This window comes from Scyliorhinus canicula, chromosome 14, assembly GCF_902713615.1.
Source record: "Scyliorhinus canicula chromosome 14, sScyCan1.1, whole genome shotgun sequence".
In the NCBI taxonomy this organism is placed as follows: domain Eukaryota; kingdom Metazoa; phylum Chordata; class Chondrichthyes; order Carcharhiniformes; family Scyliorhinidae; genus Scyliorhinus; species Scyliorhinus canicula.
The window spans coordinates 29,244,255-29,268,374 of record NC_052159.1 but is presented as its reverse complement, the minus strand read 5'-3'; the positions used below and the strand labels follow the sequence as shown (position 1 = coordinate 29,268,374).

Below are 24,120 nucleotides of genomic sequence, written 5' to 3'. Positions count from 1 at the left end.
TAGGAAACGCTCAAACGTTTCATTGGTTTGAATCTTACAATGGCTATCAAATTTTGCAAGGTTTACTTCAAACTTTGTTTTGTCTTGACCCGCAGTTTATTGAAATGAATTGTAGATCTCTATCGCGTGTAGACCAGCCATAGTTAATAACAGAGCTATTTTATGAGCATCTGTGGCATTATTTAAGTCAGAAGCTTGTAAGTATAGCTGAAATTGTTGTTTAAACAAACGCGAGTTTACATTTAAGTTACCGGTGATTCTGAGGTGTCAAGGAGCTTGTGTTCTGTCCACCGGGCTGGGAATGATCGAAGTTTTTCAGAAGGTGATGCTTCTGTTGCCGAATAGCTGTAACATTTCTTTCTTCTTTTCTAACTTTACTGTTCTATTCTAGGTAGTTTACTGCAGCCAATCCTGGTAGCAGGATGTTATATTACTGGGTCTAGTAATATCTATTTGTTACTAGTTGCTGTTGATGCAGATGGTGTGATCCTGAAGAAACCACGAGTCTTCAACTTAAGCAAACTAATTTATTAAAGTAATGATTGATTATATCTGACTTCAACACCCTACAGAACTATCTCTAGAAATCAAGTAATTAAATATGATTGTATTAACTGATTCACAACTATAAATACTAACTATACTGAGAGCTAACTATTATACACAACTGCTTACTAAACACTTCTAGGTGGAAGAGACCAAGATCCTATAGGAGCTGATACTTATAGGTGGATCTAGTGGTGCCCTCTAGTGGTAGTGTTGCAGCTAGACATTATAATTAACCCTTTTCAGGCAGCGCAGTGGAGAGCACTGCTACCTCAAGGCACTGACCCAGGTTCGATCACAGCTCTGGGTCACTGGCCGTGTGGAGTTTGCACATTCTCCCCGTGTTTGCGTGGGTTTTGCTCCCACAACCCAAATATATGCAGGCGTGGCGGATTGGCCACACTAAATTGCACCTCAATTGGAAAAAATGAATTGGGTACTCTAAATGTAGAAGGAAAAAAATAAAAGAATAACTAAAATAATTAAACCTTTAGTTATATACACATATACATATCATTACACCAGTTCTAAAACATAACTTTGGTGAAGCTGGCAGTTTATCACACTAGCAGTTTTACATTGGAAATTAAGTAGGTTATTCCATCCTGTGGAAGTCAACATCCATTATTTCCACCTCCAATTAACATATTTAAATTCAATCATTTAGCCCATTAAGTTCTTTTCGTTAGCTATTAACTCTATCATGGATCCTACCTTTCAAGAAAATGTGATCCAAAGTATGCTATTTCATCAGCTTACAATCTAAACATTTGAGTGTCAAATCACACTTGCAGGTAACTACTTAAGTTTCCAAAATAAATGTGCTTCCATCATCCTCTATCAGCTGCTTGTCAGCAAATCAGAGGTAGCATCAACTACACTGAATAGTTTACTTTCATTGCCAATCTATCTTTTCACATTAATGTAGAAGTGACGACCTGACTGTTTGCTCCTCTACCGCGGCTAAATTCACAGTCGGGTGTCACTGGAGAGGGAGCAGTGCCCACCAGCACTGTCAAGGCTTTCCGCACCTGGTCATCGAGATTGGGGTGCCTCATCGACCCTCTTCATCGAGTTTTTATTTGATGTTTTAAGTTTCATTTGTGATTTGCTTTTTGTTTCAAGCAGTATCCCTTTAAGGGGCTGCTCCTTTTCTTGTCCTTCATGTTTATTTGATTTATTTTAATTGGTTATTTGATCAGCCAGAAAGAGGTCAGTCTTACCACATTAACAATGTGGAGTTTCAACAGCACCCAAGGCAGAAATTTAGAAATTTAGAACAGTACAGCACAGAACAGGCCCTTCGGCCCTCGATGTTGTGCCGAGCAATGATCACCCTACTCAAACTCACGTATCCACCCTATACCCGTAACCCAACAACTCCCCCTTAACCTTACTTTTTAGGACACCACGGGCAATTTAGCATGGCCAATCCACCTAACCCGCACATCTTTGGACTGTGGGAGGAAACCGGAGCACCCGGAGGAAACCCACGCACACACGGGGAGGACGTGCAGACTCCGCACAGAAGAAACTACTATAAATCTGTGCTGCCTTATTGGATTAAGGCTCAACAATGGTGACCAGACTTAAACAAGTAATGTTAATTCAAAAACAAGAGTCCAAATTGGGTAGAAGAGCGAAGAACAGAGGGACCCTCACAGGCGCAGTGTCACAGTTGCCCTGGGCATCGTCAGCATTGACCCTGGACCCCATGAAGTCTCATGGCATCAGTTCAAACATGAACACGGAAACCTCCTGATTACCACGTTCTTCTCCCTCACCAACCTCAGCTGATCATAGATTGTAGAATTTAGAGTGCAGAAGGAGGCCATTCGGTCCATCGAGTCTGCATGGGCTCTTGGAGAGAGCACCCTACCCAAGCCCAGACCTCCACTCTATCCTCATAACCCCACCAACACTAAGAGCAATTGTGGATGCTAAGGGCAATTTAGCATGGCCAATCCACCTAATCTGTACATCTTTGGACCGTAGGAGGAAACCAGAGCACCAGGACAAAATCCACGCACACGGGGAGAATGTGCAGACTCCACACAGATAGTGACCCAAGCAGGGAATTGAACCTGGGACTCCGGTGCTGTGAAGCAACCGTGCTACCCACTGTGCTACCGTGCTGCCCTAAAGAACATAGCTGCTAGAATGGGTCTATGGCAGATGGTGAAGGAACAAACAGAGGGAAAAGCATACTTGATCACATCACTCACCGACCTGCCTGTTGTAGGTGCATCCATTCATGACAGCATTGGTAGGAGTGACTTCTGCACGGTCCTTGTAGAGACAAATTCCCATCTTTACATTGAGGATACCCACCATCATATTGTGGGCACAGCCACGGTGCTAAATGGGACCGATTTCAAAAAGACCTAGCAACTCAAGACTGGACATCCATGAGGCAATGTGGTCTATTAGCAGCAGAATTGTACTCAACCATAATCTATAACCTCATGGTCTGGCATACCCCCTACTGCCACCAAGACAGGGGATCAACCCCGGTTCAATGAAGAGTGCAGAGTATTTGCTGCGAGCGACACCAGGCAGACCTAAAAAATGAAGTGTCAACCGGGTGAAGTTATAACACAGGACTACTTGAATGCCAAACAACAGAAGCAGCAAGTGATAGAGCTTAGCGATTTCACAACCAATGGATCACATTTAAGCCAGTCATGAATGGTGATGGTCAATTAAACAATGCTCTGGAGGTTCCACAAACATCCTCAATGATGGGAGCACCCAGCACATCAGTGCAAAAGATAAAGCTGAAGCAATGCAACAATCTTCAGCCAAAAGTGTAGGGTAGATCAGTGTTCTTCAAACTTTTTCTGGGGACCCATTTTTACCAACCGGCCGACCGGCGCGACCCACGCCGACCGACCTGCGCGACCCACCATTTTCTCTTACTTTGTTTGCTGCTGACAAAAATGGAGGAAATGGTTTTGGGTCCCTTTGGCCCTCGTACACGCTCCTCCAATGGAACCTGTTGGATGAAGGTGAAGCCTTCTGGTATCAGAAAGTATGGAGTCTCCATCTGTCCAAAGTTCTGAATTTCTTTCCTGTAAAATTTTATCAAATAAAACCTCCCCCAAACTTGTAAAAACATAAATAAATGAGTAAAATAAATGAAAAAAATGAATAAAACCCCCCCGAACTTGTGAATAAAATAACTGAAAAATATAAAAATTAAATGAATTAAATAAATGAATAAAAATCACTACAGAACTTGTAAAACAAAAAAAACTGCAACCGTTTTAAAAAATTCAGACGCACTGCGCATGCGTGTCCGATCATCATGCGGCGTGCGCAATGCAGCCAAATTTTTATTTATTTTTTAAAAACATGTTCGCAGGCGCTTGCAGCTGCCGTTATGAAAAGCTGGCTGCTGCGCGGGGATTTGCGCAATCGGGAGCGCAGTGGACAACGGCTCCGCGACCCTCCCGACACCCACCTGCGACCCACCCGTGGGTTGCGCCCCCAACCTTGAAGAACACTGGGGTAGATGAACCACCTCTGCTACTTCCGGAGGTTCCCGACATCACAGATGCCATTCTTCTGCCAATCTGATTCACTCCACACAAGATAAAGGAACAGCTGAAGGCACTGGACATTGCAACAGCTATGGGAACTGATAATATTCCGGTAATAGTACTGAAGACTAGGGCAGCACGGTGGCCTAGTGGTTAGCACAACCGCCTCACGGCGCTGAGGTCCCAGGTTCGATCCCGGCTCTGGGTCACTGTCCGTGTGGAGTTTGCACATTCTCCCCGTGTCTGCGTGGGTTTCGCCCCCACAACCCAAAAATGTGCAGAGTAGGTGGATTGGCCACACTAAATTGCCCCTTAATTGGAAAAAATAATTGGCTAATCTAAATTTAAAAAAAAAAAAATAGTACTGAAGACTTGTGCTCCGGAACTTGCCGTGCCCCTTGCCAAACTGTTCCAGTACAGTTACAACACTGGCATCTACCCGCCAATGTGGAAAATTGTCCAGTAATGTCCTGCATACAAAAAGACAAATGCAATACAGCTATTTACACCCCATCAGCCTACACTTGATCACCAGAGTGGTGGAAGGGGTCACCTGTAGTGATAAAGTGGCACTTGTACATCAATAACCTTCTCACTGACACGCAGTTTGAATTCTGCCACAGCCACTCAGTTTCTCACCTCAGTACAGCTTTGGTTCAAACATGGCCAAAGAGCTGAACTCCAGAGGTGAGGCGAGTGTGACATCAAGACAGAGTGTGGCATGAAGGAGCCCGAGCAAAATTGGAGGCAATGGGATTTGGAGGGATGCTGGTTGGAGTCACATCTAGCATAAAGGAGATGAATGTGGTTGCTGAAGGGCATGTTCCAGGACATCACTGCAGGAGTTCCTCAGAGTGGTGTCCTAGGCTCAACCATCTTCAGCTGCTTCATCAATGACCTCCCTTCCATCACAAGGTCAGAAGTGGGGATGTTCACTGATGATTGCACACTGTTCTGTACCATTCGCAACTCCTCAGATACTGAAGCAGTCAATGTCCAAATGCAGCAAGACTTGGACAATATCCAGCCTTGGGCTGACAAGTGGCAAGTAACATTTATGCAACACAAGTGCCAGTCTGCAACCATCTTCAGGACTTGCCTTCTTCCAAATGTTTTGTGCATTATGATACAAAGCCTTCAACCATGACTTTTTGCCATGTTTAATCATCCTAACTTTTCTTTCTACTGTGGCCCTATTTGCTTCCTGCGCTTGATTATCTTGTCTACCGTTTTGGCATTTTACTGTCCTTTCTTTTATTACTGTCCTTGTTTCTCTTAGCCTTATCACTCTGCTTAGATTCCCAACCCCTTGCCATTCAAGTGGGATGGTGGAAATACTGTACCCCATCCCACAAACAACTGTTAAAGACTGACAGTAAGAACCAAAAAGAGTATTTTTCAAAAGGTGTTAAAACATTTAGATCAGAATGTTCAGAGGAATCTACATTCACTCCTATAAGGAACATGTCAGCAAGCAGATACAGAAAACAATTAGGGGGGGGGGGGGGGGGGGGTAAATGGCATGTTGAGCTTATTACACGAAGATTGCAGTACAAGAATAAGGACATCTGGCTGGCTACAATTGTATAGGGCTATGGTCAAGCCATGCCTGAATGCCTTGAGCGGCTTTGGCATCAGGAAGGATATAGTTGCGATGGAGGCAGTACAGCAAAGGTCCACTAGGTTGGTTCCTGGGATGAGGTGTTGAATAAATTGAGCCTTTCATCCCCGAGGTTTAAAAGAATGAGAGGTGATCTCATTGAAACATTAGACTATTCTGAAGGTCTGACTGGGTGGACAGTTCTTTTCCTTGACTCAGGAATCTAGAGAATAGAAGCACAGTCTCAGAATAAGAGGATGACCATTTTAGAACAGAGGATAAATGTTCTCACTTAAAGGATTAGGAATGTTTGGAATCGTTTACCTCAGGTTATGGATGATGCATTGTTGAATATATGAAAACTAATATGGATAGATTTTTGATCTCAGGGAATTAAGGAATATGGAGATCAGGCAGAAAAGTGAGATTCAGTGAGATTAGCCACATATTGAATAGTGGAGGCTCAATGGTCCTATTTCTTAGGTTATAGTCTTAAATAAAATTCAAGATCAACTTGGTCCATACAGCAGTTGTTCATAACAAGAGGAATCCAATAGCCAAATTCAAAATCTAAAACATGGGCTGGCACTACAAAAGAGTAAACAAAAATGTATACCTTTTAGCAAAATATTTTTTATTCATATGGCCAAGGAAGCAGTTATAGTATGATGTCAAGGTTAGTACTTTGAAGTGATAGAATGTGATTCACTTGTTAAAGCACACAAGTAGATCCTCATGAACGGAGCCATTGGAACCACAATAGAAATCCTGTCTTTAGTATTCATCTACAGAAAAGAGCATATACTTCCATGGCTACCAAGGGTATAGTCACAAGCTAATGTTTGCAAAGTTATTTCATTTAAACAGTTTTCCTTTCAGAACAGGATGCCACTAAAGACTGATGCTTCCTCAAGTCAAGTGGATATGTGAACCGTGATACAGTTGAAATAAAACAGACTTACCTGTGTAAGCCATGTTCTTAGGATTTCCATAAGGAGTCCCAGGTTGAACGGGGCTGTAAACAGGGTTCATGTTGGAAGACTAGGAACTCTGAGAAAGAAAGTACAGCTTTAGATAAACTAAATCCATTCACTCAGTTTTCTGCTGCAAGCATTTAAATACTATAGAACTTGTTTTCCAATTGTTGACTTATGGAGCAAGCAGCCACATCCTGGATATTAACACAGAACGCAACAGAAATCTCTATAAAAGGCAAAGTACTGACTAGTAAGTAGGCAAACTTCAAAAATATGTAGTTCATGTTTAACTACAGAACGTTCATCATGCATCCTACTTTTAAGTTACCTCCAGATATGCAACTCAATTACAAGAGCAGGTATAAATACTCCATTGCACAATGAACAGAACTTAACCCGGATCTCTATTGCTCCACACCAGTCCACTGTAATTAGTCTAATATACTCAATGACCCGAAACAACTTTCCATACGACCAATGCTATTCTTTGGATAATGCAGGAAAGATGCCTGCTGCCTAGTAACATTGTCCTATGAAAGACTTTGCCAAAAATCCAACTTGAACCAAACAGATATGCACACATTTTCTCGTTCAACTATTACACTGCGTTAAACCAAGTTTCAGTGTGATCAGCTTAAATATCACAATATGGTCACAGGTCAACAGTGTAACATATTCTACTTTACTATACAGACTAGTTTGATTCTGATGCAAATATAACTGAATTTACAGGATAAACAGGAATATATTATCTTCATACTAAATCAGTGTTCTATGTGGCCAAAAATTTGAAATCCATCCCTTGCACTAAAAAAACAATCTTGAATAGATTGCAAAGAACCCTCCACCTTCTCACCATTTTCCATGTATATTGGCAGAATTAAAGTGTCCTACAATTATGGCTGTGATTCTCGATGCCTCAAGTGTCCAACAGTTCAAACATGACTGTGGTCTGTTAGCTTGAAAAGAGTACACAAGTTCACAAACCCAAGATGATTTTAATCCCGCTGCCATCCCCACCAACCTGCCCCAGAGTGGTAGGTATCAGGGCCGGCTCAAGGCACCGGCAACTCGGGCAGTCGCCCGGGGCGCCATGTGCTAAGGGGCGCCAGAGACTCGGGTCCCGCGCATGCGCGGTGGCCGCCCTCCCCCAGGTCCGCCCCCCCCCCCCCCCCCCCCCACCCCCCTCGGGTCCGCCCCCCACCCCCCCTCGGGTCCGCCCCCCCTCCCCTGCCTCGCCCCCCCCGGCCCCCGCCACCCCCCCCCGCTCCCCACCCCCCCCTCGGCCCCGCCCCCTCCCCTCGGCCCCCCCGGCCCCCCCCCCCCTCCCCCCCCCCCCCTCCGCCCCCCCCCCCTCCCCCCCCCCCCCCTCGGCCCCCCCCGGCCCCCCCCCCCCCCCCGCCACCCCCCCCGCTCCCCACCCCCCCCCTCGGCCCCGCCCCCTCCCCCCCGCCGCCCCCCCCCTCGCCCCCCCCGCCCCCCCCCGCCCCCCCCCCCCCCCCCTCAAGGGCGCCGAAGTTCAGCTTGCCGGGGGCGCCAGCAACCCTAGGGCCGGCGCTGGTAGGTATACAAATTATATTCTCATTTTAGCACTCGTGTTCAATAGTACCTTTACGAACCGGGAGGGAATGGAATTAAGTATAATAAACATGGCCCTGAAGCTCAATAATGTAGGCAAATTTCACACCCCCAGAATGTAAAGAATCTATCTACCTTTTCCACTTACAGATATTGACCATCCTATCATGTATTCACATTTTTTGTTTTTTCTTTGAGAGTCATTTATTTCCAAAGGTAAGGTAAGGTAAGGGAAGGTAAGTTTATCTCTTTAAAAACTTACCTTGAAGGGTGACATCGCAGCAAAGCAGTGACCTGATTGGCTGGCAAGGAAAGTGCTCCAATTAGCAGTTGCTGGGAGAAATTTAACTCTTCATGTGTTGGTGAGTATTGTGATTGGTAAGTAAAATCTTTATTCCTTTCACTTATTAATTATTTGATACTATATTTGTAATCAGTTAAGGTAAAGGGTAAAAATGGCAGGAGATCCCAGACCCGTGTTATGCTCCTCGTGCGCAATGTGGGAGTTCAGGGACGCGGCTGATGCCCCTGACTTCTTCACGTGCGGGAAGTGTGTCCAGCTGCAGCTCCTGTTAGACCGCATGACGGCTCTGGAGCTGCGGATGGACTCACTTTGGAGCAGCCGCGATACTGAGGAGGTCGTGGATAGCACGTTCAGTGAGTTGGTCACACCGCAGATTAGGATTGCTGACGGAGACAGGGAATGGGTGACCAAAAGGCAGAGAAAGAGCAGGAAGGCAGTGCAGGTGCCCCCTGCGGTCATCTCCCTCCAAAACAGGTATACCGTTTTGGATACTGTTGGGGGAGATGACTCACCAGGGGAAGGCAGTAGTAGCCAGGTTCATGGCACCGTGGCTAGCTCTGCTGCACAGAAGGGCGGGAAAAAGACTGGCAGGGCTATAGTCATAGGGGATTCAATTGTAAGGGGAGTAGACAGGCGTTTCTGTGGTCGAAAACGAGACTCCCGAATGGTATGTTGCCTCCCGGGTGCTCGGGTCAGGGATGTCTCCGATCGGCTGCAGGACATACTGAAGGGGGAGGGTGAACAGCCAGTTGTCGTGGTGCATATAGGCACCAACGATATAGGTAAAAAAAGGGATGAGGTCCTACAATCAGAATTTAGGGAGTTAGGAGATAAGTTAAAAAGTAGGACCTCAAAGGTAGTAATCTCAGGATTGCTACCAGTGCCACGGGACAGTCAGAGTAGAAATTCAAGAATAGTCAGAATGAATACGTGGCTTGAGAGATGGTGCAGGAGGGAGGGGTTCAGATTTTTGGGACATTGGAACCGGTTCTGGGGGCGGTGGGACCATTACAAACCGGATGGTCTACACCTGGGCAGGACTGGAACCAATGTCCTAGGGGGTGCTTTTGCTAACACTGTTTGGGAGGTTTTAAACTAATGTGGCAGGGGGATGGGAACCAGATTAGAAAGTTAGAGGTCAGTAAAGAAGCAGCGACTAAAAAGGTACGAGGCAATAAACTCAATGTGACTAAGGGGAAGAGTAGACAGGGAATAGACGATGAACGCAAAGGTGGTCTGAGGTGCATTTGTTTTAATGCGAGAAGTGTAGCAGGTAAGGTAGATGAATTTAGGGCTTGGATCAGTACCTGGGAATATGATGCTATTGGTATTACTGAGACTTGGTTGAGGGAAGGGCAGGACTGGCAACTGAATATCCCAGGGTATAGATGCTTCAGGAGGGATAGAGAGGGAGGTAGAAGGGGTGGAGGAGTTGCTTTACTCGTCAGAGATGATATCACAGCTGTGATTAAGGAGGGCACGATGGAGGATTCGAGCACTGAGGCAATATGGGTGGAACTGAGAAATAGGAAGGGTGCAGTAACATTGTTGGGACTTTACTACAGGCCTCCCAAAAGCGAGCATGAAGTAGAGGTACAAATATGCAGACAGATTATAGAAAAATGTAGGAGCAATAGGGTGGTTGTGATTGGAGATTTTAACTTCCCCAACATTGAATGGGATTTGTGTAGTGTTGGAGGCGTAGATGGAGCAGAGTTTGTAAGGAGCATCCAGGAGAGTTTTTTAGAGCAGTATGTAAATAGTCCAACTCGGGAAGGGGCCATACTGGACCTGGTATTGGGGAATGATCCCGGCCAGGTGGTTGATGTTTCAGTCGGTGATTACTTTGGGAATAGCGATCACAATTCCGTAAGTTTTAGAATACTCATGGACAAGGACAAGAGGGGTCCGAAAGGAAGAGTGCTAAATTGGGGAAAGGCAGAGTATAACAAAATTCGGCAGGAGCTAGGGAATGTGGATTGGGAGCAGCTGTTTAAGGGTAAATCCACATTTGAAATGTGGAAGTCTTTTAAGGAAAGGTTGATTAGAGTGCAGGACAGACATGTTCCTGTGAAAATGAAAGATAGAAATGGCAAGATTAGGGAACCATGGATGGCGGGTGAAATTGAGAGACTAGCTAAGATGAACAAGGAAGCATACATAGGATCGAGGCAACTCAAAACTGAAGAAGCTTTGGAGGAATATCGGGAAAGTAGGACGAATCTCAAACGCGCAATAAAGAGGGCTAAAAGGGGTCATGAAATATCTTTGGCTAACAGGGTTAAGGAAAATCCCAAAGCATTTTATTCGTATGTAAGGAGCAAGAGGGTAACTAGAGAAAGGATTGGCCCACTGAAAGACAAAAGAGGGAATTTATGCGTGGATTCAGAGGAAATGGGTGAGATTCTTAATGAGTACTTTGCATCGGTATTCACAAAGGAGAGGGACAAGACGGATGTTGAGGCTAGGGATGGATGTTTAAACACTCTCGGTCAAGTTGTCATACGGAAGGGGGAGGTTTTGGGTATTCTAAAAGACATTAAGGTGGACAAGTCCCCAGGACCGGATGGGATCTATCCCATGTTACTGAGGGAAGCGAGGGTCGAAATAGCTGGGGCCTTAACAGACATCTTTACAGCATCCTTGAGCACGGGTGAGGTCCCGGAGGACTGGAGAATTGCTAATGTTGTCCCTTTGTTTAAGAAGGGTAGCAGGGATAATCCAGGGAATTATAGACCTGTGAGCTTGACGTCAGTGGTAGGCAAACTGTTGGAGAAGATACTGAGGGATAGGATCTATTCACATATGGAAGAAAATAGACTTATCAGTGATAGGCAGCATGGTTTTGTGCAGGGAAGGTCATGTCTTACAAAAACCTAATAGAATTCTTTGAGGAAGTGACAAAGTTAATTGAAGAGGGAAGGGCTGTAGATGTCGTATACATGGACTTTAGTAAAGCGTTTGATAAGGTTTCCCATGGCAGGTTGATGGAAAAAGTCGTATGGGGTTCAGGGTGTACTAGCTAGATGGATAAGGTGGAAGGGAGTGTCTCAAAATGGAGAAGGGTGACTAGTGGTGTTCCACAGGGATCCGTGCTCGGACCACTGTTGTTTGTGATCTACATAAATGACCTGGAGGAAGGTATAGGTGGTCTGATTAGCAAGTTTGCAGATGATACTAAGATTGGTGGAGTTGCAGATAGCGAGGAGGACTGTCAGAGAATACAACAAAATATAGATAGATTGGAGAGTTGGGCAGAGAAATGGCAGATGGAGTTCAATCCAGGCAAATGAGAGGTGATGCATTTTGGAAGATCAAATTCAAGAGTGGACTATATGGTCAATGGAAGGGTCTTGGGGAAAATTGATGTGCAGAGAGATCTGGGAGTTCAGGTCCATTGTACCCTGAAGGTGGCAACGCAGGTTGATAGAGTGGTCAAGAAGGCATACAGCATGCTTGCCTTCATTGGACGGGGTATTGAGTACAAGAGTTGGCAGGTCATGTTACAGTTGTATAGGTTCGGCCACATTTGGAATACTGCGTGCAGTTCTGGTCGCCACATTACCAGAAGGATGTGGATGCCTTGGAGAGGGTGCAGAGGAGGTTCACCAGGATGTTGCCTGGTATGGAGGGTGCTAGCTATGAAGAAAGGTTGAGTAGATTAGGATTGTTTTCGTTGGAAAGACGGAGGTTGAGGGGGGACCTGATTGAGGTCTACAAAATTATGAGAGGTATGGACAGGGTGGACAGCAACAAGCTTTTCCCAAGAGTGGGGGTGTCAGTTACAAGGGGTCATGATTTCAAGGTGAGAGGGGGATAGTTTAAGGGAGATGTGCGTGGAAAGGTTTTTTACGCAGAGGGTGCTGGGTGCCTGGAACGCTTTACCAGCGGAGGTGGTAGAGGCGGGCACGATAGCATCATTTAAGAAGCATCTAGACAGGTATATGAATGGGCGGGAACAGAGGGAAGTAGACATTGGAAAATAGGAGACAGGTTTAGATAAAGGATCTGGATCGGCGCAGGCTGGAAAGGACGAAGGGCCTGTTCCTGTGCTATAATTTTCTTTGTTCTTTGTTCTAATCAGGTGGCTCTGCAGAAGTCCTTTGGTCCCTAACTTCCAGCAATGATAGCTGATTAGAGGTTGAGATCAGTGAGATTAGATTATTAGGCGCTGATCTAGCAGCTGACATCTGCATGGTGTGAAATGCATTCGGGATCAAGCCACAAATGAACCACACTGTCTCCGATGCAGAGTCCAATCTAAATGTTTGAAGAGTTGTCATTTACACCTTGCACATCTTCGTACAGTGAATAGCTCGGACTTTCAAAAATATTTTCAATTGTAACAATTTACCTCCTAATTTGTTTATAACTAGAATATGTAAACATACAGCACAGAAAAAGGACCCGTATAAGGTTATAAGGTTCCAAAGAATCAGACTGGGCTCAAAATGTTCACTATTTCTGCCAGATCTCAGCTTCTCTAGCATTTTATTTATTTCAGATCTGCTTTTATTACAGAATAAGGCTATTTGGCTCAGTCTTTTTTTCCATAGATATATTTTATTCACCAAAAGTACATTTCCGAACAGTTCATTTTGGGAAATTACCAAAAGAGCAATACAATTTAAGTTCTTGCCATTCAACATGCGGCACTCTGAGGTAGCGAAGACAACTAAAATATGAGATTTATACCATCTATTCTATGACAAACATACAACCAGCTTCCAGTTTCCAGTTACAGTTTCCAGCCCCTTGGTATACTATGGCAGGTAGACCATAGATGTGTCCTTTCCCCATTGAGTTTGGCTGCTCCAAGCTTAGTGCGTTTCTCAGCAATCCCTTCAAACTTGTAACTAGAAGTAATCAAATGGCTGTAATCACAAGTTACCCAGTGTTCCTGTATCTCTTCAACCCCTTTTCATTCAGCCTGTCTATTCGGAATGTTGCGAATTTAGTGCCCCAAAGTGCTGGTTACAGTGTGTGTCAACAATAAACAGAGATCAGAACTTTAAATATTTTAGGCAACACAAGTTCGAATTGAAAGAGGAAAGCCAATTTGAACATTACATTTAATGTTCTGCTCAATTTACAATTAGATAAAATGTTTTAGATATCAACAATTTATGAGCTAGAAAAAAAGCTCACTCAGCAATGCATGAATAAACAAGGTTGATCATAAACTGAAATTTTAATCAGAACTGCACCATTATTATACTTATATTTATAATGACCAAGCAACTCATTTCTATGTTCACAAGGAATGCCAGGATTTGTACATTCATTTATAGGAAGTAACTGTGCACATAAAGTTCACAGGACAACTCTGGCACAGCTAGCTACCTTGAGCTATCTAGGCCTTAAGCTTGAATTTGCACCATCAGCTGCTTTGCTCTTTCTCCTCTTTTAAAATCCATTCCCTTAACCAAGTTGATCATCCCTTTCAATATCTCCATTGGGCTTGGGATCAATATTTCTCTGATATGCTTCTATCAAGTGTTTCAACTTTTCCTATGTTAAAGGAGTTATATAAATGCAAGATATTGCACTACTTAGTTCCGGCATGCCAGACATTTTAAATGTCAAGCTACTTACAATTCAACAGCACAATTAGTCAACATTTACCTGTAAATCCATTTGCTGTTATAAATCTTGTAAACACCAGTGATTACAAGTTATTTTATATTGCACAACTGACTGGGAATCTTACCGAATTTATAAAGGTTCAACAGAAAAGTGCTATAGATCCTTTTTATACCTCATGAAAACAACCTTTCAAGTGTATCAAAAGGAATTCATGATTATTTTACCAAGTATTCCTCCGGAGACTATTTGTTTTCTCTCCATGCATTTGATCAAAGGCAGATTTCAAGCATAAAGATTTATTTTCCTGACAATAGTTACACTTCTTTATAAACTGATCTGGTTAATATTCTGTAGGGAAAGGGCCTCTTTAGAGCATTCAAGATACCAGAGAGGTTTACCTAGCACCATGTTTCCACTCAATAATCATGCCTTACTGCTTCCCTCCCTCCTTTCAAAGGCTCTTTTTTAAAAAAAATATTTTTATTCTCCTTTTTCACATTTTCTCCCGAATTTACGCCCACCAACAATAAACAATAATCAGCAACAAATATGTCAAACCCCATAACAATAATAAAGATCCCATCCTCCCACCAACCCCCAAACATCAGCCCTCTCTTCAAATAGGAATTCACCCCTCCCTAACCCTTTTTCCCCTTTGTTCTGGTTTGTCACCTGATGTATGACACGTTTGAAAAGAGTACTATGTGAATGAAATTTGTAACTGTCCAATTGCCTCAAAAGGGAGGGGGAAAATCTTGCATTTATGTAGTACCACAACGATGATTTGTATTTCAATAGCACATTCAACATTGTAAATTTTCCCAAGCATTGACAAAGTTTGACACTTATGACCTTGGTCGAGGCCAATAATTTTTTTTTATATAAAATGAGAAACATCAGTTTTTACGGCAAGAATGAAGCCACAAGACTCCCAAGGTTTAAAACAGATGTATTTTTTACTATTCAAGGATCAAACAAAACAAAAACTAGACAGTTTTCAGTAACTACCTATACTCAAACTCAAAATCAACATATATTAAACAGGAATTAACAGGAAGATAATTATTGATTAGAAACTATAAATTACACATTAAATAGCAAATACAAGAGTTTCAAAAATTGGCTCAGCAGTCCATTTACCATGTATTTAATCAATCTCAGTTACAGCAGAGTCCCTTCAACTCTGTTTTCCTCACAAAGAATTTCAGATCCTCTTCTAGGATTTACCCTGATCCCCAACTGACAGCAGCAGCACAACCAATTTGCCTTCACCAAAAATGGCTCATGTTTGCAAAACCTCCTCAATTCTGTTCACAACGGTCTGAATTTGAGAGAGCGGCGAGAAAGAAGTAAAGAGGCTTCAAGGCGATTTAGACAAGTTGAGCAACTGGGCAAATACATGACGGATGCTGTATAACATGGATAAATGTAAGTTATCCACTTCAGAACGGCAAAGTATTACTCAAATGATGATAGATTGGGAAATGTTGATGCACAAAGGGACCTATGTGCCCTCGTACACCTATTAATGAAAGCAAGCAAGCAGTTACAGCAAGCAGTTAGTTAGGAATTCAAAAGGGATGCTGGCCTTAATTAGAAGAGGATTTGCGAAGAGGAGCAAGGATATCATACTGTAGCTGTATAGGGCCTTGGTGAGACCAAATCTGGAGTAGTGCGTGCAGTTTTGATCTCCTTCCATCAAAAAAAATATATTCTTGCCATAGAGGGAGTGCAGTGAAGGTTAACCAGACTAATTGCGGAGGTGACAGGGTTGTCGTATGAAAGGTTGGGTTGACTAGGCCTGTATTCACTGGAGTTTAGAAAAGTGGATCTCATTGAAATATGTAAAATTCTGACAGGGCTGGGCAGACTGGATGCTGGGATGATGTTTCCCCTGAATGAGTCTAAGGATATGGGCTCAGCCATTTAGGACCGAGATGAGGAGAAATTTCTTCACTCAGGAGGATAGTGAACCTGTAGAATTCTCTACCACAAAAGGCCGTGGAGATCGAATCACAATGTATTGAAGAAAGGAACAGATTTCAAGACACTAAAGGTGTCAATGAGTATGCGGAGAGAGCAGAGTATGGCTTTGAGATAGAGGGTCTGCCATGATCATGTTGAATGATGGGCCAAATGGCCTACTCCTGCTCCTGTTATCAATGTCTCTATCTACCATTTATATATATTAATGATTTAGATGAGAATGTAGGAGGCATGGTTAATAAGTTTGCAGAAGACACCAAGATTGGTGGCAGAGTGGATTGTGAAGAAGGTTATATAAGATTGCAACAGGACCTTAACCAATTGGGCCACTGGGCCAATGAATTGTTGACTGAATTTAATTTGGATAAATGTGAGGTGATGCATTTTGGTAGATCAAATCAGAACAGGACCAACTGAGTTAATGGTAGGGAGTTGGGGAGAGTTGCAGAACAAAGATCATGGGGTACAGGTTCATAGCTCCTGAAACGCAGAGTCGCAGGTGGACAGGGTGGTGAAGAAGGCATTTAGCATGCTAGGATTTATTGGTCAGAATATTGAATACAGGAGTTGGGGCGTCTTGTTGAAGTTGTACAAGACATTGATAAGACCACACATGGAATACTGTCTTCAGTTCTGGTCACCCTATTATAGGACGGATATTGTTAAACCAGAAAGAGTGCAGAAGAGATTTACAAGGATGCTACCATGACTTGATGGTCTGAGTTATAAGGAAAGGCTGGATAGGCTGGGACTTTTTTTCCCTGGAGCGTAGGAAGCTTATGAGTGATCTTACAGAAGTCTATAAAATAATGAGCAGAGATGAGGTAGATAGTCAACATCTTTTCCCAAAGGTAGAGGAATCTAGAATTAGAGGGCACAGATTTACAGTGAGAGGCGAGAGATGCAAGAGACCTGAAGGAAAAAATTTTCGCACAGAGGGTGGTGAGCATCTGGAACGAGCTGCCAGAGGCAGTGGTAGAGGCGGGTACAATTTTTTTGTTCTAAACCACTGGATCATTTGAGCTCTGATGGCTCTCTAACCTTTTATACGGTTTCAACCATTTCCAGACTCCTCAGAAGTTTTGCTATCCAATCTCAGCTTCAGTCGTAGATTACTTAGCAGCTGGAAGGGCCAGTTCCTTTTGCAATTAACAACCGTCTCAAAAAAATAGAAGCTTTGAAACCACAGATTCCATTTCAACTTGGAGACACATCTTAAAGATCTTTGAGAATAAAGAAAATTCAGAGTTTCGGGGCCTAGGCGACTGAAGGCATAACTGTCAAAGGGGAACGATTAGAATGAGGTTACCTCAAGATATCAGACCTGGGGAAGCGCACACATCTCAGCAGATTGAAGGGCTGAGAGAGAGGAACATTGGAACAGGAGTAGGCCATCAGCCCCTCGAGCCCGCTCTGCCATTCAATGAGATAATGGCTGATCTGCGGCCTAACTTCATGGCCTTTGGCCCATATTCCTTAATACCTTTGTTTCCCAAAATTGTATCTGAGATTTGAAATTATCAACTGATCTAGCATCAATTGCCATTTATCGGACTGAGTTTCAAACCTCTACCACCCTGTGTTTGCAGAAGTGCTTCCTAGAATCTCTGAATGGTCTGCCCCTAATTATTAGACTATTCTCCCTTGTTCTAGATTCTCCAACCAGTGAAAACAGTTCATCTTTAGCTACCCTGTCTTTTCCTGTTAGTATCTTGAAGACTTCGATCAGATCAAGCCTTAACAGATGTTTTTTAATGGGAATTGGGGGGGGGGGGGGTTCGATGTCAAAAATGGACAGGGGCGGGTCAGGTTTATGGGGCAGGGCCTGGTGGTATGATGATGGTGGAAAAGAAAGGTGGTGGGGGGGGTGAGAGACCCCCAGTTAGGATAGTCACATGGAACGTGAGGGCTCGGAGGTCCGGTCAAGAGTGCCTGCGCATCTTAAAAGTTTTAAAGCCGATGTGGCAATGCTGCAGGAGACTCACTTGAGGGTGATGGACCAGGTGAGACCAGGTGTTTCACTCTGGATTTGACGGAATGGCTCGAGGGATAGCGGTGCTGGTCAGCAAAAGGATACGCTTCCAGATGGAGAAGGTGGTGGCAGATCAGGGGGTAGATATGTGATTGTGACAGGGGCGCTGGAGGGGAGATTAGTGGCGCTGGTAAGTGTATACGGTCCCAATTGGGACGATGTGGGATTCGCGAAGGTGGTGTTTGGGGCCATCGCCGACTTGGACACACACGAACAGATTATGGGGGGACTGGAACTTGGTGCAGGAGCCAAGGTTGGACAGATCACAGCCTCGCTCGCTGGTCCCATCAGGGGCGGCGAAGGCACTGACTGGGCTAATGGTGGAAATGGGAGGAGTGGATCCTTGGAGGTTCCTGCACCCAAGGGAACGGGAATACTAATTTTTCTCAGCAGTCCATAAGGTATACTCGCGGATCAACTTCTTTGTGGTGGGGAAGGCTTTGCTGGCTGGGGTTAAGGGGTCGGAATACTCGGCAATTGCAGTGTCAGATCACGCTCGGCATTGGGTGGATATGGCACTGGAGAAGGGGGTAGCGCGGAGGCCAGGGTGGAAACTGGATGTGGGGCTTTTGGGGAACCAAGTGTTGTGTGATAAAATTGAAAAGGTAATTAAGGAATATGTAGGTTTCAACTATACGGGTGAGGTGTCAAAGGCAGTTGTCTGGGAGGCTCTAAAGGCGGTGGTGAGGGCTGAGGTAATTTTGTTTAAGGCCAGAGTAGACAAAGACGAGAGGTTGGAGCGGCAGAGAGTAATAGATGAGATGCTGGAGGTAGATAGGAGTTATGCAGAAGATGGGGACCCAGCGAAGCTGGAAAAGAGGAAGGAACTACAGGCGAGCTTCACCAGGAAGACGGTGCGCCAACTGAGACGAGCAAGGGGTGCAGTTTATGAACATGGAGATACGGTATGTTAGCAGGTCAGCTCCGGAGGGAAGCAGCGGCAAGGGAAATTCTTCAGGTGAGGGATAGGGCAGGGAAGTTGGTGGTGGCTCCAGAGCTGATTAACAAGGTTTTTGAGGAGTTTTAGGAGAGGTTGTACAGGTCAGAGCCACCCGGGGAAGACCGTGAGATGCAGGAATTTCTAGATGGGTTCGAGTACCCGAGGCTAGGGGAGGGGGACAGGGCTACATTAGAAGGAGCAATAGTGGAGCAGGAGATAAAGGATGCGATTGGGAGGATGCAGTCGGGGAAGGTGGCAGGCCGGATGGGTTTCCGGTGGAATATTATAAAAAATTCAAGGACAAGCTGGCACCCCTGATAGTGGGGATGTTTGAAGAGGCGATAGGGAAGGAGGCGTTGCCACAAACCTTGGGACAGGCATCTATTTCACTGTTGCTAAAAAAAATAAGGATCGGATGGAGTGAGTCGTACAAGCCCATTTCACTTCTGAATGTGGACGCAAATGTATTGGCGAAGGTACTGGCGGGTAGGCTGGAGGAGTGCCACCCGAAGGTGATAGGTGAGGATCAGACAGGGTTCGAGAGAGGGACACAGCTTTTTTCGAACATTAGGAGAGTTTTGAATGTCGTTATGCCACCGTAGGAAGGGAAGGAAACAGAGGTGGTTGTGGCATTGGACGCCGAGAAGGCGTTTGACCGGATAGAATGGGGGTACTTGATGGCACTTCTGGAGCTGTTTGGGATTGGACCAAGATTTGTGAACTGGGTAAAGCTACTATACAAGGAGCCGAAGGAGAGTGTCCGCACAAACAACATCAGCTCAAGATACCTTTCGCTCCACCGTGGGACGAGGCAGGGATGTGTTATGCCCGCCCCCCCCTGCTGTGTGCACTTGCAAATGAGCCGTTGGCCATCGCATTAAGAAGTTCGGGAGAATGGAAAGGAATAGTGCGGGGGGGGGGGGGGGGGGGGGGGGGGGGGGGGGGGGGGGAAGAGAGAGAGATAGAGCATAGGGTGTCATTATGTGCTGACAACTTGCTGTTATGTGTCAGAACCGAGTGTGTAGATAGGGGGAATATTGGAGCTGCTGCGGGTATTTGGGTCTTTCTCGGGGTACAAGCTGATCATAGACAAGAGTGAGTATTTTGTGGTGTCTCGGCCGGGGGTGGGGGCAGGGACTCACTTTAGGTATCTGGGGGTGCAGGTTGCCCAGGAGTGGGGGAGGCTTCACAGGTACAACATCTCTAGTTTGGTGGGGAGAGTGAAAGCCGATCTGGCAAGATAGGATGGTCGCCCTCTGTCACTGGCGGGTCGGGTACAGGCGGTTAAAATGAATGTGTTGCCGCGTTTTCTGTTTATTTTTCAATGCCTACCGATTTTTCGGCCAAATGCTTTTTTCAAGGAGATTGAGGGAAGGATTACCTCATTCATATGGGGAAGGAAGGTGGCCAGAGTGAGAAAGGTGCTGCTACAGAGGGGAAGGCAGGCAGGCAGGGGGTTTGGGTCTTCCGAACCTGATGTACTACTACTGGGCGGCGAATGTGGAGAAGATGCGGAGCTGGGTCAGAGGGGCTGATTCCCAGTGGGTTAGAATGGAGGAAAGTTTGTGCATGTGGTCAGGACTGAAAGCACTAGCAACAGCGCCATTCCCGATAGCTCCGGGGAAATACTCTGTAATACTGGTAATAATAGCTTCATTGAAAATCTGAAGTAGGTTTCTCCAACACTTCAGGTTGGGGGTAGGGTCACGGGAAATACCGAATCGGGGAAGCCACAGATTTGACCAGGGAGGTGGGATGGAAATTTCCGGAAATGGGAAGAGAAGGGGATTAAGACGCTAAAAGATTTGTTTCTTCGGATTGAAGGAGCTGGAAGAGAAGTATGGGCAGGAGCAGGGAGAAATGTTTAAATACATGCAGGTTCAAGATTTTGCCAGAAAGGAGATACAGAGCTTCCCGGAGGAACCGGCCTCCACATTGCTGGAGGAGCTGCTGACGATAAGGGGACTGGAGAAGGGGGTAGTGTCAGCGGTGTATGGAACTATTTCGGAAGAGGATAAGACACCACTAGAAGGGATCAAAGCAAAGTGGGAGGAAGAGTTGGGAGAGGTTCTAGAGGAGGGGGTCTGCTGTGAGGTGCTCCGGAGAGTAAATGCCTCCACCTCATGTGCGAGGTTAGGGGTGATACAGCTGAAGGTGGTATACAGCTAAAGGTGGTGTACCAAGCACACCTCACGAGGGCAAGGATGAGCTGATTCTTTGAAGGAGTAGAAGATGTTGGGATGGAGAGCAGCATCTCCACCCTGTGCCCTAGCGTGGAGACCTGTTGGAATTCTTGACTCTTGAGAAGGTTAAGTTTGAACTGAGGGGAAGGACGGAGGGGTTCTACAAGTCATGGGCATTATTCGTTATGCACTTTCAAGAATTGGATAACATTGAACATTAATTTGGGGGGGGGGGGGGGGGAAGAGAGGCTGTGTGTATTAAGGGTGACTATGGGTAATCCCCTATTCCTCTTTGTCATTTGTTTATGTAAACATGCGGGCTAATATTTCAGGTCTGATGTGAGGATGGGATCGTTGTTATTGTTCTGGGGATTGACACATTTGTTGCTGTTTATTGTTGGTGGGTGTAAATTTGGGAGAAAATGTGAAAAAAAGAGAATAAATTTTTTTAAAAGATCAAGCCTTAACCTGCTAAATTCTCGAGAAGAGTGTCCAATTTGTGTAATCTCTCCTAATCACAACCCCTGAAGTCCAGGTTTCATTCTTATAAACCTTTGCTGCACTCCCTCTAAAGCCACTTTTAGAGAAAGGATGCATGTACGGAGAGATTCAAAAACAAGGATAAAAGCTTTATGGTATTGCTCATTCCTCAGAGTTACAATGGAGAGGGATCAGTCGATAGCTAGTGGACTATTTTGTGGTGGGGACTGAAGAGAATGGCTTCAGTCTTCCCAATAGTTAGTTCAAGTAAATTTCTGTCCCATCATGGCGGATGGTGAAATTTGAATTCAATAAAAATCTGGAATTAAAAGTCCAGGATGACCATGAAACCATTGTCACTATTGTAAAATGCCATCTGGTTCACTAATCTCCTTTAAGGATGGAAATCTGCCATCCGCACCTGATCTGGCCGACATGTGACTCCAGGCTCACAGCAATGCGGTTGACTTTTACATGCCCTCTGAAATGGCCTAGCAGGCCACTCAGTTCAATAGCAATTTAGGATAGGCAATAATTAGTGGCCCAACCAGCGATGTCCATGTCTCATGAACAAGTACTTTTTTTTTTTAAAGTTTCACTAGATGTCAGAGATGCAATGGAGACAGAGGAGGGGGTTGAGAAAGGAGGTATAGTGTCAATATAAATGTCAAAACTGCTTCTTTTGAGGTGGTGGCGGCAGCATATAGATGAAGAAGATCTAGGTCCTCAGGAGACTCCAGTGGTCATGGTGTGGGAGCAAGAGAAGTCACGATAAGCATTTGAACCAGGTGACTGCAGTACCACCCAACTGAATGACACTGGAGCCATTGGAGGAAGGCAGTGTGGTCAACTGTGTCAAAGGCTCAGAGATCCCAGGTTCGATCCCGACTCTAGGTCACTGATTGTGTGGAGCTTACATATTCTCCCCATGTTTGCGTGGGTTTCGTCTCCACAACCCAAAAATGTGCAGGGTAGGTTGATTGGCCACGCTAAATTGGAAAAAATGAATTTAGCACTCTAAATTTATTTTTAAACTGTGTCAAATACTGCAGGCAGGTGGAGACGGATCAGGTGAGGAGGAGGAAACACCTTTGTAACTTTGATCTGAGTTACTTCAATACTGCAGCAGAGGTAGATAGATACCTGATTGCAGGGATTCAAATCTGAAGTTGTTAAAGAGGGGCAGCTTCTGGAGGTCCAACAATATAAGAGGAAAGGGAGGTTGGAGATGAAGCAGTAGTTTGCAAGGATGGAGAGGCCAACAGTTTTTTTGTGAAGAGAAGTGAAATTGAAAGGGAGGGAGTCAGTATCAAAGGAGAGATCAACAGCATGGAGTCAAGAAGGGGGGTTGTGTGGACAACCGCTTAGCACACAATGCCAGCTTAGATTAAATGTTAAGTATTTGAAGTGGGACTTGGTGCAAGTCTCACGCCAGTGGCCAAGAACGTGAGGGAATGTGACAGAGGGAGTTATAGACAAAATGTTTGAAAGCAACAATCACAGCCATGGAATCAAAGGTGATGATAGAGAGGAAAAGCTGTTCATTGTTCATAAATGTGACGATCTTCTGATGTTGCTTAAAGGCACAATATGGATGGGCAACAGGTATGGCCCAAGGGTAGAAACATGCTACTTGCATTACAGCAGGTTGGAGTGGAAATATGAATAGGCTGTGAAATGAAGATGATATGGTCAGCTATGGAGTTGAGCAGACTGCAGAAAGCACAATATTTTCTTAATTCATTCATGGGAAATGGATGGCACAAGCAAAGCCAGCATTTGTTGCCCATCCCCACTGTCAACCCCACAATTGAATCTCACTTCACCATACTCGGGCAGCGCATTCCAGATCCTAATTAGGGCGTTCTGCTTGTTCTTCTCGGTGGCACAAGTCATGGGTCAGGGATTGCTGTCCATGGGGTATTTAAGAGTTGCTGCAGCACATCTTGCAGAAGATACGCACTACTACCATGGTATACCAGGCGCACAGGGAGTGAACGTTTACGGTTGTGGTGCAGTGCCCAACAAGCAGGTTGAATCGTCCAGGATGTTGGGCTTTAGTGCTGTTGAAGTTGCTCTCATCCAGTGTTAGGAACAATGAATAACTAAGTTTAATTTATATTTGTATTTGTATTATATTTGTATTGTGTTAAGAAAGATGGAACATGTTTTTTTTTAAACTTATTTTATTACAAACTTGTATCAAAGCAGGTTACAGCAAGTAAACACCCCGGGAAACATATTTCCCAACATTCAACGATGCAGTCTTCTCCTTTTTCACCGCCCCCCCCCCCCCCCCCACTTCCATATCACACCCACCCCCCCCCCACCCCCCCCCCACCCCCCCCCCCCCCCCCCCCCCCCCC

At 45.0% G+C, this 24,120-nt stretch overlaps 1 protein-coding gene across 5 annotated transcripts in view; it reads right to left on the bottom strand.

The window, feature by feature from the left end:
• The window catches only part of fam168a (family with sequence similarity 168 member A), a 129,655-nt gene that overhangs the window by 71,739 nt on the left and 33,796 nt on the right, over positions 1-24,120 (bottom strand). For 4 of the 5 annotated variants that reach the window (XM_038817895.1, XM_038817898.1, XM_038817896.1 and 1 more), the window contains exon 2: positions 6,651-6,738. The exons of the other annotated variant lie outside the window; for it this stretch is intronic. In XM_038817895.1, coding sequence (XP_038673823.1) covers positions 6,651-6,720 — 70 coding nt within the window. In that variant the 5' untranslated portion in view covers positions 6,721-6,738. The remainder of the gene's footprint in view (positions 1-6,650; positions 6,739-24,120) is intronic. 5 annotated transcript variants of the gene reach the window in all.